Here is an 18,607-nt window from a genome sequence, read left to right as displayed (position 1 = left end):
TGGAAGTTCAGCAGTAATGTTAAACTGTACATCTGTCCACATGCTCAAAGGCTGCCTGCAACTACTACCATGCATTGACAGACCTGCTGAAATGTTTTTGATCATGCTACTTTTCACCAGCTTAGGTCTACATATGGTGCAGACAATGAATTAAGATTGGACTAGTAATGAGAAATATCTAGTTTATTCAGGAGAAAAATAGAAAGACTTGAAATTCTCTTTTCTACTGCTTAAGTGTCGGCAAGTAAGGTAGTCAAGTCACACTCTGTGAATTAAGCCCCTTAAACTTTGCACAACCTTCCTTAACTAAGGAATTTACACCAGCAGAAGGTACCTACCTTCGGTCCTACACTTAAAATGATAATATTGTTGGATATAGTTGGTATTAGTGTTTTATGTCAATGTAATCATTTATTGTTTTAGATATTGTATGTAGTGATCTGCTCTGAATGATTGTGTCATTTGCAGTTCAGGTCTAACAGGATGAGCAATGTTCTTTTTGCTGTCAGTACAGGTTCTTAGAGGAGACAAATTACTTGACTTTAGCTATAACATTTATTTTTATTAAAATGCTAGCATTTTATGAAATCAAGTCCCCAATAGGTCACATTGCCTTGCTTAACCTCTTAGTTTTAATGTCATGTGATGAAGATGCATACTGTTGGCAGATGGGTTTTCTCCTGTTTTTCTAGCATCCCAGTTAGTTGGATTAAGATACAGAATTAAAATTATGATTGTTTCTGTAATCTTAACTAACCAATTTTCAGGTTGAAACTATTCAGATTTTATGAGAGTGCTACTACTCCCACTCACCTTTACTTCACTTTCTCCACAGTCTCCACAAGTAATTGGAAATCGTAACTGCAAACTATTTTTCCCTGGGAATTGGCTCTCCATTTTTAATAATTTAGTAACGCTGGCTGAAAATTTTCATTTACAAAACTATTTCTTAAAGGTTAATGTATTGATCTTAACATATCTGCAACACTGTTGTGTGGTTATCAAAGCAAATGTCACACACCAGTGCACCACAAACCAAAATCCATACATTTAAATGCAAAAAAAAAAAAAAAAAAAAAAAAAAAAGGTACATTTGCTACTGTAGCTCTGACAGGAGCCAGGTAAAGAGACATTTTGGAGAAGATGGGAATCAATGTTCCACACTATCATGGCTTCAGATGAGGACTCTAAGAAGACAGGATTTTAGAGGAGGAGGAGAGACAGTAGATGTCAAAAGGCAGAGATAAATGGCTTAATGTGTGGCCATTGCTTTGCCAGACACGTAATCTTAAAGTCACAAAAATACAGCAGTGTCCTCAAGCATTTAATCTACCTTTCAAAATTAATTTGTATCTTTTAGATCAAGTTATCAAAAAGCAGAAAAAGGGAAGAAAATAATTAGGAAACCTTTTCCCACCAGGATATCTCTTTTCTGAAATTCATGTTTCTCAAATATTTTTGCTCATATGATTGCCCCAAATGTTCCTTTACTTTTCGCTTGTTTTTACTCTGGCACAGTACTTAGCAGCAGCAGAGAAAGCTGAGTCACGAAGACTGAAACACAAGATGGAGACTCAATTCCCATCAAATCCTATGGTCTTCCTATCATGGCAAATTGATACCTGAAATCGCACTGCACAGTTACACTGGTATTAGTAGCAGAGGCAAGAAAGAGTCAGAAAGAGGTGAAATGAGGAAAGAGAGAAAATAGAGAAAGGAAGAGGAGCAAGAGAGAAAAAAAAAGAGCAAAGCGGGGAGAAGGTATGAAAAAGAGTGAAGACAAATGGAAAGGAGTAATGGAGCATCAGTCAAATATCACCACTCCCTTCATTTTCATTGCTAAAATCCAAAATGAACCAGCTGAGCTAAATCCATGTATTGCATGCTTAAAGGTCACAAGGAACTAGTGATTTATCTAGAAAAATATTATATCAGCTGAAAGCCACATCCATACCACATAATTTCTGCAGAGATTTTTCTGAGTACGTTTCACGATCACAGCCCTTTCCAATGTAATTAGTCTGTAATTCAATGGTGGTATGTATTGAGGAAACTGGTCCATCACACGTTTCTAGATGAATGCTGGGAAACAAAGGCATGCTGCCAGAACCGGGCTTGTATTCAATCCGTCTGTTCCAGTCTGGAAAAAACCAACAACAAAAAGATCACAAGAGTGATTACAAAAGGGAAGGGAGTTATATAATTTTAAATGACATATTGTTCTCAAAGGTCATTGTATAAGACAAAAATAAAAGCTTTCAAACTTGGCATCAATAAGTTAACTCTCCTAAAAAAACTGGGTATGCCTCTCTTTGTAAAAGAGCGTCGGGGTCAATTAAGCAATATACCACTGCCACTAGAGTCCCACAAGCACGGGGTACATACGTATCCTGACAAGAAGTGCTAATTGGTGTCAGTCTGGATCTCCAATGTCCATGTCCCTGTGACAGACTACAAGCTAGCTCTACAGGGATGAGGCTGTTGGCTGTGCTGAATTTGGTCAGATTTCATAGTTCCGTAATACAGAACAAATATCTCCCAGGACCAGGCTATATACATCAGTCTCACTGGACTGTGACCAAAAGCTAATATAACACATCTGTAGTGCCACTTCTTGTCTGCAAATGTCTTACTAATTTTGTGAAGTATTAGTGACAGAAAGTTACAGCTGAAAGGACTCCTTGTGCTTTCAGCCAGATCTGACTAATCTGTGGTTTTGCTTATGCAGATGTCTCACAGCCCACAACATTGAAACAATCACCTGCCTTAGGCAGCCACCTGGACATGCCATACATACCACTACGCTTCTCAGCTGAAGCATTTAATTTTTAAATCTGATTAATTATGGTGTTTGCAACCTGCTTCAGAGAAAATCCAAACAAGCAGCATTAATTAAAAATGTGTATTTCAGCTACCTTTACAGTTCATATTTTCTTAGAATCACAGAATGGTTTGAGTTAGAAGGGACCTCAAAGCCCATCTAGTTCCAACCCCCTGCCATGGGCAGGGACGCCCCCCACTAGCCCAGGTTGCCCAAAGCCTCATCCAACCTGGCCTTGAACACTTCCAGGGATGGGGCATCCACAGCTTCTCTGGGCAACCTGTGCCAGTGCCTCACTGCCCTCACAGGGAAGAATTTCTTCCTAATATCTAATCTAAATCTCCCCTCTTTCAGCTTAAACCCATTCCCCCTTGTCCTATCACTCCATGCCCTTGTGAACAGTCCCTCTCCAGCTTTCCTGTAGGCCCCTTCAGGTACTGGAAGGCTGCCATAAGGTCTCCCCGGAGCCTTCTCTTCTCCAGGCTGAACAACCCCAACTCTCTCAGCCTGTCCTCATAGGAGAGGTGCTCCAGCCCTTTGGCCATTTTCGTGGCCCTCCTCCAGACCTGCTGTAGCAGGTTCATATCTTTCTCATACATTTTAGCTACCTCCAGCCAAGTTACCACGTAACATAAATAAGAATGCCACATTAATACAGACATGCAAATAGTTAATTATTCTGAAGTCACCAAACTATTCAACTCTGCTACCTAATGTGTATGTCTGTGTATCTGTAAAATTTGTCAAAAGAAGTACTTTTGTATACACAGCTGAAGTTTCTCTGTCTTTTTTTCAGTCCTAGGTAAGAGAGGACTCCATAAATGGAAAAATTCTTGATTCCTGGCAGTCAGTGATATCTTGTAAAGCAAAGGGACAGAGATATTCTTTCTAAATATCAGTGGAAGGAAAAGTAATAATATATATACGCATTTAGTAGGTGGAGTTTGGTGTTTTTAAACAGACCTCATTTTCAGACAGCTTGAAAAAAGACACTCTCTCCTACCATCTTAAACTGCACAAAAAATTTCCAAGAAAATCTGAAAGTCCATGCATTTTGCAATGTAGAGCAATCATTAGTCCAGCGTCCAGACAAAGGAGATAGGATGCTGACAGTCACTGGTCTGCATTTCAAAATTCTCAGATTTTCTTCATGATTTTTAATCCAAATTGTAATCCTGTAGCATTTTGTTCTCAACAGGAAGCTGAGAATTCATGGAACATTCTGAAAGTATGTTTAGTATCTAATTTTACTAAAATTTAGGACTTGTACATCACAGAATAAAGACAACTATGACTACTTTATTGCCTGTGCACACATCAGCTGAATTGCTATTTTAGTAGTAATTTTCAGGTAATCATATTCAGCCATATTATTATCATCATATTAAGTTAGATTTTATCTGCAGTATTGCATAATTTGTCTGCAATTGTCAACTTAAACAGTTCCCTTAGAATTTCAAGTCTCATATAAGGTACATCATTACAATAACAGATTTTTTCCCTACGCATTCCAGAAACTCGAGGTTAACATTTTTCCAGTCAAAAAAGAACAACAAATTCTTTCAGATACTTAAGGTAAAAACAAAATAACTTGCTGTTTTGTATACATGCTAGTAATATATGAACTACTGATCTTTATAGTCTCTTATTCATCAGTTAAAACATTATATTCCCCTACCAAAAAGAAAAATAAAGACAGTCTCATAAGTATCTGAAACATTTCTGACTATCTCAGCAGCTTTCGGGTTTCAGCCATGTTTTCGTTTCTCAGTTATATCAAATTAACTGGCACTCATGCAAAATATTCATTAGTGTATGCGAGATGTGATGGAATTATTAACTGTAACATATCTGCAACTGCACGCTCACCTCCAGTTATATGAAGAATGTTTTATAAAAACCACGCTATATAAAATGCCACTACTCACAAGGAAGAATAATGGAAGACCGCTGTTTCTGCCACATGAATGTCCCTTGGATTGGAAGAGGTGTTTCATTTCAGAGTATTACCTTTCAACTTGGCAAAAACAGTAATTTGTACGCAGAGATCATAAACCCTGACTGTTCTAAATCACCCACATTTATCTCAGCTCTAAATTATAAAACATCAACTAGACTTGAACTAGTGTCTTTGTACCTTGGTCTCCTGCAGCATCATAGACTAATCCTCATCCTAAATCCCACTAGCACTACTTTCACTGACTTTGTGCAGATTTAAGCAGTCGCCACAGAGTCCCTCTCTGTGCAGAAGGCATTCCCAGGCAGGCACGAGGCAATACTGGAGTATGATACAATTCTGTGATAGCAGGACAGTCATTTAAGGTAGTAAGAGCTCTGACACAAACCGACTTATTTATACAGTACCTGTCCCCACAGCATTTCATCATCCCAGAGGTGTGGAAGCGGAGGCCAGCACCCTCTATATCTCACCACCAGTGAAGCTGGCAATGTTGGAATGTGCATTGAGTTAGAATAAGCAACAAGTGGTGGCAGTGTGAAGAGCTTAGTGTAGAGAAAAAACAAACCTTTCATATAATTTTGAATGTGGTGAAGATCATGATTTTTCTTTCTCCCAGAATAACATTCTGTACTGGACACATTCAAAAGATCAGCACCTTTCCCTCAGGAACATAGTGGCACTTTCTCAGTTCCTCTAGAACTGACTCAGAAGAAGAATTTTATGTAACCTGAGTCTACAAAAGCCTCTGAATTTCAGATATTTAAAAACTGTATCTTAAAACGTGACTCACTTCTCGGGTTATGCAAACAGTCAAAAGATGTATAAACTCATCTGAAATGGTAGGGCACACTAGATCAGCCAAACTCAGCCAACATGGTTCCTCCTCTGACACAAACCATCGTGTGACGACACCGCATTACAGTGCAAACTCAGAAAGGTAAGCACTGTTTCCCCAGTACAGGGGGAAGACTAAACCCATGGGAGAATCTTGAATCAAACTAGCCCTGTTTAGCCTTGCAGAAGACAGTCTTTTGTTTGGATTTTTTTTATTTGACAGACTTTTGCTTGACACATGTGGTATAAAGCTCTTCCAGACAATACAAGACAGTCCCAGATGGATTATGCCTACAACATAACAACATTAGAGTGTAAATATCACAATGACGTGTCTGTGGTTCAGATTTCATCAATTATAAAACAACTATGTAAACCTGGATCTCGATCTCTGAGATCCTCAAACTATTACAAGATCAAAATGGATCAAACTTCAGTGACAGTTTGAGCCTTTAAAAGTAAATCCCAGTGCACTGAATAAGTTTTGCTTTTAACAGAAGGATAATGCAAAGATTTTCCTTGATCTATACACTTAACAGTTTGGTACACGACTCTCTCTTTGTGATCCATGTATTATATTTTAATTCATTTCTAATGCTTGATAACACTAAGAATGCTTTAATCTGATTTGTCCTTGGAGGAGTATGGCACTCATGTGCAGAGGCAGTATGACCTGATTCATGTCTCCTCCTCCATGTATGTGGCCATGAACTTTGGTTCCACCTCATGACATTAAAAATGATGGCAAGGTAATTAAAGACAATTGCAACACAACTCCTACTATGCCAGTAAAATGAAAACTTCTCTCATGTTGGACTGAAGATGTGCATCCTGGCAGCTAAATGTACGATAAAATTTATGTAGTGCTATTAGTGAGTCTCTGCAGCATCTCTAGATAATAGCTGGAACATAAGATTCCCAGAGCAATGTAATTGGTAGATCTGTTTCCTCTACAGCATCTTTGCATCTGTCCTATCTATATAGGCTGGGGTACTTGGCTAAAGGTTATTCTGTCTTTTTTTTTTTTTTTTTTAAATACTTATATACTTCACAGCTTTGCTGAAGTATTTTTTTCATCAAACATTTTCCTCTCTATCAATTTGAAAACCTGAAACAATCTGGAATAAATAAAAATGTCAGTATACACAAAGCATTTCAAACAAGATCAGAAATGTCTCTGCAGTTTTACGAAAAGTACACTTATTTTCATGATTTATGAAACTCCCTCTTAAAAGCAGCAGCCAGGCAGCTCTTCATGCTGACCAAAACCAACTTACAAAACTACAATTTTCTTTCAACACCATGAATTTACTGGAAAGTACACGTTGTCAGAATGTCATATGCTGCAGCCACCTCAATAAATACCTGCTGTACAGTTAGGCTTTCTCCAAATGTGAAAGATCAATGGCCATAAGACATTTGGAAAATGTACACACTTTGGTACTTGAATTTCTACTTTGAAATAAACATAAAGGATTTTTTAGCAAAACAGATACAGAGTAACAGTTCCCACATATTTTCTCTTGGGCAACATTCTGTATATTTATGGACTTATAAATAAATCGTGCAACTCTAAAAAAACCCAAACCAACAACATTTGAAAGGATTTTAATTTCCCGTTTGGAAAAAAACAACCCCCCCAAGACACACAAAGCAACAACCTTATCTGTTCTGCTCCCCTGTTTCCTGATTAACCCTCCTCAAAACTTCTGAAAAAGGAAAATTTTTACTTGCAAAAAAAGGAAACCTCAGCCTTGCAACAGACCTTTCCAGAAAATCTGAATGGTGTTTCTCAACACAGATTACAGGTGAACAAAATTGAGTTGACATTATTATTTTAATTTTAAAGTATATCATTAAGGTTAAAATGGATCATCTGCTATGCCTTGCCGTCTCAGAAGGAAAGTTAGAAAAAAGGCTGGTAGTGCATGTATGCCTGGGCCTTTCTTAAATACCTTTGTTTCTGTGAAGATCCTGAACTACTTAAAATAACCAGGTCTGTTCAGGTTGTCTAAGCAGTTTCCCATTCGTGAAATTGATTATTTTACAAAGGAGTGAATTTGGTAGGATGTCCCCTAGTTAACTGGCCACAAATCAACTAGTAAGCATCAGCAAAATGCTACTTCCAGGATCCATCAATGTCACTGTGTGATGCCCAGAATATAATTTTCTAAAAACAATTTGCTAAGTTTTAAAGGGTCAAGCAGTCACCGTTGACAGAAAAAAATACTTTTTCTCTTGGGAACCAAGTACAGAGCTTTACAATGGTTGCCACAACTCCTACCACTGCTAGCAGATGTGTATTTTGCTAGGGAAGTTTGGTAGAAATTATGCCAAAAATGAAGCAAGATTTAAGTATCAGCTAGGATCGCGCTTCTTCTGTGTGTTTAATAACACACAGAAATAAATACCTTTTTGGATATTTTTTATTAAATTATATTTTCCCTTATTTTTAAATTAACATATATATGTATACAATATACATATTTAAATATATATAAATACATATATACCTACACATATATAACATATGCATGTATATATAAAATATTAATATTTTTAATCAACAGTGCAAAATAATCTTTAAAGTTCTGTTCATTTTTATTAAGGGAGAAAAGATCCTTTTGTATCCAGCACCACTAGTCATGTAACAAAATAATAAAAAAAACCCCTTAATAAACATTTCTAGGTTTGACAGCTAATCTACAAGCTAGTAACATACAAATGATAGGACTGCTAAATCTGATGCCACATACAAATTTAAGTATGTTAAATATGATGAGTGATTTGTTAAGGAAATGATAATCAGAAATTCTGACCCAGTTAAAGCCTCTCCATAGCAATGAGAAAACTCTAACTTCCAAAGCCCTGCTAAGGCACCACGGTTTGCTAAGAATGTGGATCTCATAAGCATAAAGAAACATCCACATATACCTTTTCTTTCTGCAGCATGCCGATAGCTTAAAAAACAACGAACCAGAGACAGAAATTTGGACTGCTGCAGGATGGCGGTAAGCTCTGCTGTTGCAGGAGACAGTGAACCATAATGGAATGGTAGTTGTGCCTGAACTAGAGACACCGAACATTCCATTGAGTGATAAAACCCCAAGCCCTAATGGTGCCTAATTATGCAAAATAAACATATAAGAATCTAAAAAATAAGAAACAACAGCATAGGTTAAACTATTATTTATTGTGAGATTGCATTTGAATAATAATAGGTATTTCCTACAGCAAACTGGGTGTCAGAGCCCCAAGTCCGCTAATAACCCCTAATGAGCCTCCATAAGCCTGTCCTGGGGCCTCCATTTGCACCAATGAGCCAGGAGCTCTTTTTAAGCTCAGCCTCAGCACTTCAGTCCTAGCCTGACCTATGATGCTGGAGGGGTGTGTGTCTAGCTCAGCCACAGCTCTGGCCATAGGGTCCCTTTATCCAGAAGTAACCCATGAACCGGCTTTCTTGCCCGACAGCCTGGCCAGTGACCTGATCCTAACTCTCCTCTATGGATTGACTTCCTGGGACCTGCCTCGTCACCATGAACATGCCTGAGGATCTGGGCTCTTGGCTGAACCTGGCTGCCATCTCTGGGTCTCCCTGCTCACCTCAGCTGGGTGAGGGGTTGACCCTTGGTGATGAAAGCTCTGCTAGCTCTGTTATTACAACTGGCTCCCAGCTTGCCTTCCTTCAGGGAGTGGCCCTGCTCTTGCTGCTCCTTCACATCAGGTTCAGATGTGGTTGGAGACTTCTAATGTTTTCAGAAAGACAAACTACCACAAAAAGATGTCATTATGGGAAGAGGCAGCTTTCTAGTTATCCTGAAGAACAAGAGCTGTGACTAGTGTTTGGATCCTGTATTCCAAGGGATTTCTCTACCAAAGACTATACAAAGACCTTCTCAAATTCAGACTCTGAAACACTGCATGGACTAGTTACTGAAATCAATTGAATTGAGGATGTCAAAACTTGTGTAGAAAGTCTGCAAATTTTAAGCCCACGGTGTAAGAATATATGGAAGTTTTACATGTAGAGGGGAAAAAAAAAATCATAGGGAAAAGCTTCAAACCTAACTGGATATCCTGTAGTGCTTCAACTTCTGAGGAGAGGAAACATTTATGGAACCACCAGCTGTCAGCTACATCTCAGAGATAAGAAATTTTTCAATGAAATGATAACTGCCACAGTGAAGCTCATGGAGATTTTGCAGTGAAAATTAAAAAAAGGAAAGACTTTTTTTGTAGTTGTAAATGTAGAATGGTGATCAAAGGAGTGAACTTCCACAGACGTATATGGAAATAAGAATCTAGTTAAATGGGTCTAAAATGAATGGTTTCTTTTATCTGTTAAGATGGAAAAGGCAGGCTTTAGTATTTCAATTGTAACGTATATACAGAACTGCCTAAAGAGAAGGCAATAATGGGTAACTCTGAAAATGTAAAGTTCATGGTACGCAGGAAAGTAACTAGTAAAGATCCCTGTGAATCTGCCTTGGGATTGTTATTTGATATTTCCACTAATGGTCTTGGCACAAAATCAGGACTGTGTTAATTACTTCTGCTAGTAACAAAACTGGAAGGCAATTCTACATTGGAAGTCAATATAGAAAGAGGGTACCCCAAGCACAGAATAAGACGACTTTGAAAACTGGTGTTATAGAAATAATGTTTTGTAGTAATGATACAAAACGCCAGTTCATGCTCAGGCACTTCAGCAAACTGGTGAGTCATCACTGAAAAATGGCACATGGAAAAGGAGCTGATTCCATTAAGTCAATAACAGCATGTCCATGAGCCACCAGTCTGATACAGCCTGGCAAAAAAAAGGGAGTCTTGGAATATATAAAGCACTGTGTTTCCAGTAGAAGGCTATGGTAGAAAGAAACCTGAAAACATCCTATCTAGACTGTTCAGGAAAGATGCATTTAGCTCTAATATGTATACATAATATTTGCTGAGGAAAAGAGAGCATATCTTAAAAATTAGATTGAAACAGGTATGACTGCTTTCTCTAAATATGTCTGGTAGTCAAACAAAAGAAAATAGTGCTGATACAAGTACATGAATGAGTATGAACTTATGTAAGCTTTGAGCTCAAAAATCAAAAGTACTCAGAAGTTCAATTAATTTTCAAATGTCTGAAATGAGTATTTAAAGAGTAGGTATTCTACTAAAATGATGCCATTCCAGTTAATAGCTGAATGTAAGCATTTTGTTATGGTTACCTTTTTTCAAGGATGTATGGCTAATGCATGCACAGCAGTTCCAAGACTAGACTGGCACAAAGGCTCCCTGCCTTGCAATTTCATTTTTAAAAATATGGGTAAATATAGCTAAGACAACACAAGCTTTGCATTTTAAACTGCTAGGTATGTGCACAAGAAGAATAGAAATTGATTTATATTTATTGTAGAAAATATTTGGGCCTTTAAAATTATTTCTGAAGACTAGAAATTTTATTCTCATAAGCAAGGTTTCTGTACTTGGCCACTCTCCTCCAAATAACCAATTGCTTTAGTAATCATATTGCTCCTTGTTAAAAGCACTGACAGCTCAAAAGCCAATACAGTTTTGGTTTTCCTCTGTAATTGGATTTTACTAGAGAGCCCACATGAATACCATTCTAAAATTACTCAGCATCTACTGCAAATAGCGTCTACGAAGTATGTTGACTAAGAAGTGATCCAAGATCACTCTGCGACTAAAAGAGAAGGTCCTGCTCTTCTCTGAACAAAGTAAGGTTACATTTCAGCAGGAAAAGTGAGCTGATCTGACGTGTACGTGGCCTCTGAAGGACTATTCAACGTTGAAGACATGGTAAAAATGTGCCTTTTCGTGCAGCAAATCCCTAGATCACCTTAGTGAGCCCTACATGTCTTAAAAATGAAGGAACACACAATATTTTTGATACATTAACTACTCTTATTAAATATTTTTATAAACTATTAGGTAAATAAACAAAGAGAAGCTTTTATTTCAAAACTATTTTTAAGCAAACACTAAGTGGAGAGTCATTGAATTTTTAAGGAACATTTTTTTTAAGATGAATTTTTAAGGAACTTCTACTTTATATTGTTACCTCAGCTAATTATGTTATGTGTGTATGTAGGTTCATAGGACTTGAAGATAAGTGGAGGAAATCTTTTCAAATTAGTAAAACACTTCAGGCCAGATGCTGTGAAATCCTGTTTTCTAATCAGAATCCTAATTTTCTCTTAAACTGGAGGTTAGTGAGCACTGCTTATGCAAGGACCATATTAAATTTGGCAGGAAAAAAAATTAAGTCCTCTTTGATCTGAGAAGACAATATGACTTTTAATTTTTGGACTGTTGTCTTTGCTGCATATTTATCTCCCAAACTTTCCCTGTTTCTCTCAGAACAGGCAGAGTCCTCTGACACTTTACTGGGGTATTCAACTGATTGGTTTAGAGGAGCTTTTTTGTTTTATACCTTAATAACTACTTTCTGTGAGAAATCAATTGCATTTGAGGGAACAACCTGATTTTTGGTTTAATTGTCAATAGTTGAGCAGGCCTCTAGTAGTCTCAAAACATATTCTAAGTTTTTGGGGACACGAGTCTGCCCTTTTCTGAGGTTAAACTCCTTTTTATTTTCTCCCCATGTAGTACATCATTCACCAGAGAGCTTGGTACAGGAATAATTGTTTTCAACTTTCTGCTATCTTGCATCTTTCAGCACAGTTTTTTATATTTTATTTCCATTTGTTATCCCACTACGGGGGACAGTAACTTCTTCAGTTTTATGAATACTGTTCCTAAAAGTACCAGAAAGAAAAAAAGACAATATTATGGTACCACAACTGACCTAAAGGAAACATAGTCTAGATTACAGGTTTTTTACTCTCTATTTCACCTCATGTTTTTTAATGAAAATACTATGTGGATATTTAGTACTGTGTTGCCACAACTCTATCTACTCTGCTTTGAATAAGGCAGAAGTAGCTTTACAGAAATCAATACTTGTGACATTAAAACTGCCGTAGTGAAGACAACCACACCGGAACGTACAGGAAAAAGTGTAGTGTCTGCTCTGTGTCCATAGAGCTGAAACAAAGGCAGAGCCCTCGAGGAATGGACAGAACCCCAGGCAATGTGCTGAAGGTAACAGGATATTTTGTAGTATGGAAACCCACTAATTGTGTTTAAAAGAAAATTAATCAAAAAATAGAAATATCCTCAACTGCAGATCTATCCATTATGGTGTCAGAAATACCATCATCTAGCTTTTCTGCATAATGCAGCCTCTTTACTTACCTGGCAGTAAGCGATCACTCCATTGTTTGAAAATCATGGAAATTAACACAGATAGCATGAAGAGAATTTGTAGCACAGCTGTAAAAGTCTGTTGACAAAACCCACTAATGAGAATTTCCAATTAAAATAACTGATTAGGAATTAATTCAGCTCATTGATTTACATTTTTAGCTTGCTTAGGCTACTAATAACATTTCAGAATGGTCTGCTCAGAATGGTTTGATGTCAGTTTGGGTCAAGTTTGTTTCTAAAGTAGCCTCTTAATAGAGCGGAGGCTTGTTGTTCGCTGAAAATATCTGTGTAGGCATGCTTGCTGATTGTATATTAATGTCCATCTTCAAAGAGTAGGGAAGTAGCTCCTAGATTTAATGAAGACTTAAATGCTATTAGCCCAAGGGAATATCGTTTAAAGGATAGCACCTTGGCTTGGTGAGTCTTATTTGCTCTGCTACACATGTCAGTCATGTGGAGTCGACCTCTAGAAACAGAAGTAATTTTGTACATTGTTTCACGTAAACCTATTCTTCCCTGTCCCACCCCTGCACAATGGAGGTTATTTGAAGGGCATCTGCATTGAAATTTATTGCACTGAAATTTTTAACTCTGAATTTGCATTAGACTACTACAATCGCTATTCATGGTAATCACAGAAAGAACTGCACAATATTTCAGATTACTAAAGCCAGTAACTTTAAAGAACTAACTGCCAATGCTATAAATTGAAATTCCAAGTATTTCTTTGCTCAAGCTAACACTGAAGAACAGGAAAAAAAAAAATCAGATATCGTATTTTGGCAACTTCTATAACTAAAGGCTCAGAATATTCATCTTTTCTGTCAAGCAAAACATTATTGTACCTCCCTTAGTCATTCAATCTTTTCAAAAATATCATTATTTCAAAGAAGATGGAGCATACCTGCTGGCTGCCTCTTTGTGGGGAGGTCAGGGAAGAAAGAACACTAAAAATGTCCTCCCTTCCCTGTCTCCAGATTTCCTCTTTAAGTACTGGAAATACTATTAGTAAGTTTTGCTTATTTCATTAATTTTTTTTTCTTAGCAACAGTTAATTTTTACAGATATTGGCTCAAAGTGGAAAACAACATCACCTATGTGATTACCTTCACCTTTAAAAATAAATAGGCATTAAAAAACTCATTAAGAGAAATGTAGACAATTCTGGAAGTATTATGTTGCAACTTATTTTCAAATTATAATAAATGATTTAGTAATTAAGAACTGAAGTAATATCTGCCCAATTGTTTACCTGAAGACCTTATACCCTGAGTAGGCAAACACTATGCACTTGCACTTTGTGCCATTTCACCTGGAGACGTGCCAATGAAGTGAAACCGTCGCCTGTTTGACAGATGGAAAGGTACAATTCCACATGGATGGCACGGAATATGCTAGAGCAGAACATATTATTTCATATTTTTACCTTGCCTATGATAAAGACTCATCATAAAACTTTATCAGATCAGAAGGTGCCCAATTGCCACAGAAATAAGCAAAAAGCACAAATTCAAGCATAATGAATGCTATCAAAGCATATCCTTTTGACAAGCTGCTTTAAACTTTCTTATGTATTGCATTCTTTTTTTAAGAGTTGTTCCTTATACATATATGCTGTTTTCTCTATTTTCTCATCATCACACTAAAAATAACAAGCTGGTAGGCCCTTATATTAAATACCTAGTGTTAACCAAACCATCAGCCACCTACAGCTCTGACTTCTAGAAGAGAAGAAAATAAATTTTGCATGCATAAAATAACAATACCTGAATTCCAGCTTTTCATTAAAAACTTAAATACCTTGCAAACACTTCACATAATCTAAAATGAACAAAGCATTAAAAAAATGGAACAAACTTTATGTGAGGTTGTTTCTATTACTTTTATTGGCTACTTGGTGTCTATACCCACTTGATGAGACCAGCAATGACCATCTGTCCTATAATTGATGCTTGAACTATGAAATAAGTATGACAATATTGGGAAATATAAACACACCATTAGCAAGGTATCTTTGCAAAAATTATTCAATCAATAAAATACCTAAACGGAAATAATATGGAAATTTAAAAAAAAAATAAATCAACAATTACATCCACGATAATACAAATTACAAGCTAATTTGGGAGTATTTATTTGACATGACTCCATAAAATGAAACAGAACATTTCTACAGTGTAAAGAGACTTTATTGCTTTTATAGAATAAATCATGGTGTTTTGAAAAATAAGATCAGTTAGAAAATGTGGAAATAGGTCATAGGTATTCTAATTTTTCTAATAAAAATGCTCTACAAAATACTTGGGTGAGTGGGTAACTAGTACATCCCTGAAAAATTAAAATGTGGTTCTGCTCTAAATGAGGACTGTGAAAATGGCATCATGATATTGCACACATTTCATTACAAGGTCCCCTACACCAGGGCTTCTCATTTTACAAAGAAAACCTTTTTTCCTTCTAAATGTCAGTCTGCAAATTTACCTTCAAGTACAACAGCCAAACTGATTTTTTCCTTCTCAATCATTCTCTTAAAAATTACAATTACAAAGGTCAGGTTAGTCCTGAATGACATCTTCATAGTGTGTTTACATTCAGTTGGTTCGTCCCTAATCCAGCCCTCATTTTCATCTTGATTCCTTATAATTTGTGGCATATCTATCTTCCTAATACAGTGCTAGCGGGGTTTTTCTGCATTTTAGACAAAGTAGACTGTAGATCCTTACAACCTTTTTAGAAAATCAATTCCTACTGAAATGTCTCAATATGAAGACAGTAATCACGATAAAAAAATGCCTTTCACTCCTACTGCCAGATGAGCATCCTTTGACTCATGCACGTATGCACATGAAAGCCAATTCTGTACCTGGAACAAGATAAGCTGAACAACTCTGGCACACATGGGAAAAGTACCTTGTCATGGTGGTTTCAAAAGTTTTATTTAAAGTAGTAGGAGAAAGGCAAATTAGAAGCATTGTTTAACCTTTCTGTATTTTCAGACTGAATTATAAGGTAGCTTTTTAGAATAGAAATTTCTCTTTTTTTCTTTTTTTTTCTAATCTGTTCTTTGTTCTGACTAAAGAAACATGGCAAATGTAAACAAGTATGGGATTATTATCCACGTTTTTAACAGGCTTGGAATGAAGTAAGCATAAGAAATAGCAACAATTTTCTATACCACTGCAATAAGCACTCTAGATTCCTAACTGTGTGGTGGAGGGAAAATACGAAAGAAGAGAGATTTAAACAAAAAATTAAAATATGTAAACAATTAAACCTTACCTTGCCAGCCTGGTTTGCACACTGGTTTGACATTAACTCGTACTAAGACATCTTCTGTTGCATGTTTTTGCCCACAGTCAAAAGCTGTTACCATTATCTCATACTGGCGCTGTTTATCATAGTTCAGTTTCTCGGTGTTTCTGATGTTACCTGTAGATTCAATATAAGATAACATTCAGAAATTCATTCTTGGCTAAGCATATACAGACTATAACATTTGGGTCCTGGTTAATCAAGTCCTTCGTGACCAGAAGATGCTTTGAAGCAGATGGGACATCCACAGGCAGGACAATTATGAGGAAGTACTTTCTTTCAAGCCAGCAGAGAAATAAAGAAGTTTTTAGACAAATGTAAAATGTTAGGGATATAATATGGGCATATCTGTATTAGAAAACATCTGCTCAACACTTTCTAGACTGTAAGACTAATTAGCAGTTACATCTTGAAATGTAAAGTATGAGTAGGTGCAGGCTCATTTTCTATATCTTCCCAAAATACACTGCTTTAACATGACAACCACATTCCTGAGATCCACTGCTGAGCATCTCCTCAGCCTAAGTATCTTCCTTTTTCCCCTAAAGCTATTACCCTTTAGATGAGAAAGATTTTTAGCCCTTTAACACCTTTCCCTGCATTTTAAAAATAGGAAAAGCTCCAGAATCACCTTCTACATTAGAACGCTTAGCAGTATTTAATATGACAGCAGAGTTATCACATGGAAAATAAAACTCAGCAACAACAGAGATTATGTGCTGAACCTGACACAGAGATAAAGGCAACAAATTGCCTGTTTTGGGAAAAAAACATTACAACTTTCACAAGGAAATGGAAAGATCTTTCTCAGAGTACTTCCTGCAGGACTGGAAGATTACCATGCAGAATGCATGTTTTTGTAATTAAAGAGTTCAGCATTTTAATTCTGTCCATTTCCACTGAAATGCACTTCTGTTGATATTGAAACTTGAGACTGTTTAAGATGTTTCACACTTTTGCTCGGGGCTGTTTGTTATACTATCTCTTTGAGAATGCTCGTTCTGGAATTTGAGAAACAAACTTACTCTGGATCAATGCTACACATAACAACTGCTTTCAAGCATGGATCTGCAATATCAAGTTGTTTGGGCTAAATTTGGAATGGGGCGCACCAAAATCCTAGAATTTAGTCAGTGATTCCCACAGGTGCTGGTCAAGGATCTGTTGTTAGGTGTGCTGGCATTGTCTGGGGTTTTGGGTGTGGGGGTTTTTTTGCTCAAATGAATGAGACAGGCAAAAGCAGACTAATGCAACTTCTTAAAAATGTCTTTCACTAAACCTCCATTAGTTTGACAAGTAAAGACTTTTAGCAGGTGTCTCTCTGATGCACACTCCTTATCTTGTCAGACCCCAACACTTTTCTGACTACTGCTACACTAAAGCCAACTTTAGTAGTTTAATTGAACCTGATGCAAAACTTTTCAGGTCAGGCCTGAAGGAAGACTGCTTTTGCAATTATCACCATCTTCTGGTTCAAAATTTGTAGTTTAAATAGACCCTTACATCTGCAGCTGTAACTCAGGCCCAATACCCCATTATCTGTTGACTTTGAGTCTTTACCCCTCCCTTTCTGAGCAGGGCACAGAGGAGGACAAGCCCTATCACAATTTTTATGTCTGAAACAGAGAAGCAGAATGACCTACTGAAGGCCAATACGGAAACAGTACTGTGTCCTACAGCGTCTTTGGTTCTCTCCCTCAGGCACCTCGCCTTGCCAGGCATTTTCATGTCTGCCAGGTAGATAGCTCTTCCCGTCACAAAAGCAACCGCAAAAACGATATAAACTACTTTGTTATTTTTTAGTTAGTAACTGGCAAAACAATTTAATCTACCATTTTACTATCTTGAGTTTCTTGATTAGTACCTGCCTAAGAGGATTTAATGAAAAATTGCCACTGTATACTTAATAATTCATTTAATATCTGCTCAGTTGTTCTTTCCTTTCTGCATTACATTATTTCTTACATGAATCCTTCTACCTCCCTCTTTGGCTCTCCTTGGTCTTATTTTAGTCCATGATCAGCAGAGATAATTGTCAGGAAACCAAAATTGTCTGAATCTACGTTAGCAGACTGCTAGAATTTGCGTAGCACATTAACTGTCCTTTAAGATTTATGAATCATTACAACATATTTGCATTTCATTAAATCTGCCTTCCAAGATCTGTATTTCATTATGGTCTTTTATGATTTGGACTACAAAGATTCTGACTATTAGGTGTTATTCTGGAAGGTCATTTGGATGTCTTGCAGATGTTACCCAATACTTTACTGATTTCCTAATTATTCTATTTTTCTGTTACCTCTGATGCGTTATGGTTCTTTGTTATTTTACAATTTAATCAATATGAGTAAAAAGTAGATACAGAAAGGAAGTGCTATAAATACAAACTAATTAAA

At 36.8% G+C, this 18,607-nt stretch overlaps 1 protein-coding gene across 3 annotated transcripts in view; it reads right to left on the bottom strand.

The window, feature by feature from the left end:
• CLSTN2 (calsyntenin 2) overlaps positions 1-18,607 on the bottom strand; it is a 387,192-nt gene that overhangs the window by 67,952 nt on the left and 300,633 nt on the right. For all 3 annotated transcript variants that reach the window (XM_054835708.1, XM_054835709.1, XM_054835710.1), the window contains exons 5-6: positions 16,176-16,325; positions 1,955-2,140 (exon numbers count right to left, since the gene is read on the bottom strand). In XM_054835708.1, the coding sequence (XP_054691683.1) occupies positions 1,955-2,140; positions 16,176-16,325 (336 nt within the window). The remainder of the gene's footprint in view (positions 1-1,954; positions 2,141-16,175; positions 16,326-18,607) is intronic.

The sequence above is a fragment of the Grus americana genome, chromosome 9 (assembly GCF_028858705.1).
Source record: "Grus americana isolate bGruAme1 chromosome 9, bGruAme1.mat, whole genome shotgun sequence".
Classification (NCBI taxonomy): Eukaryota; Metazoa; Chordata; class Aves; order Gruiformes; family Gruidae; genus Grus; species Grus americana.
This window is presented reverse-complemented; position numbering and strand designations above follow the sequence as displayed.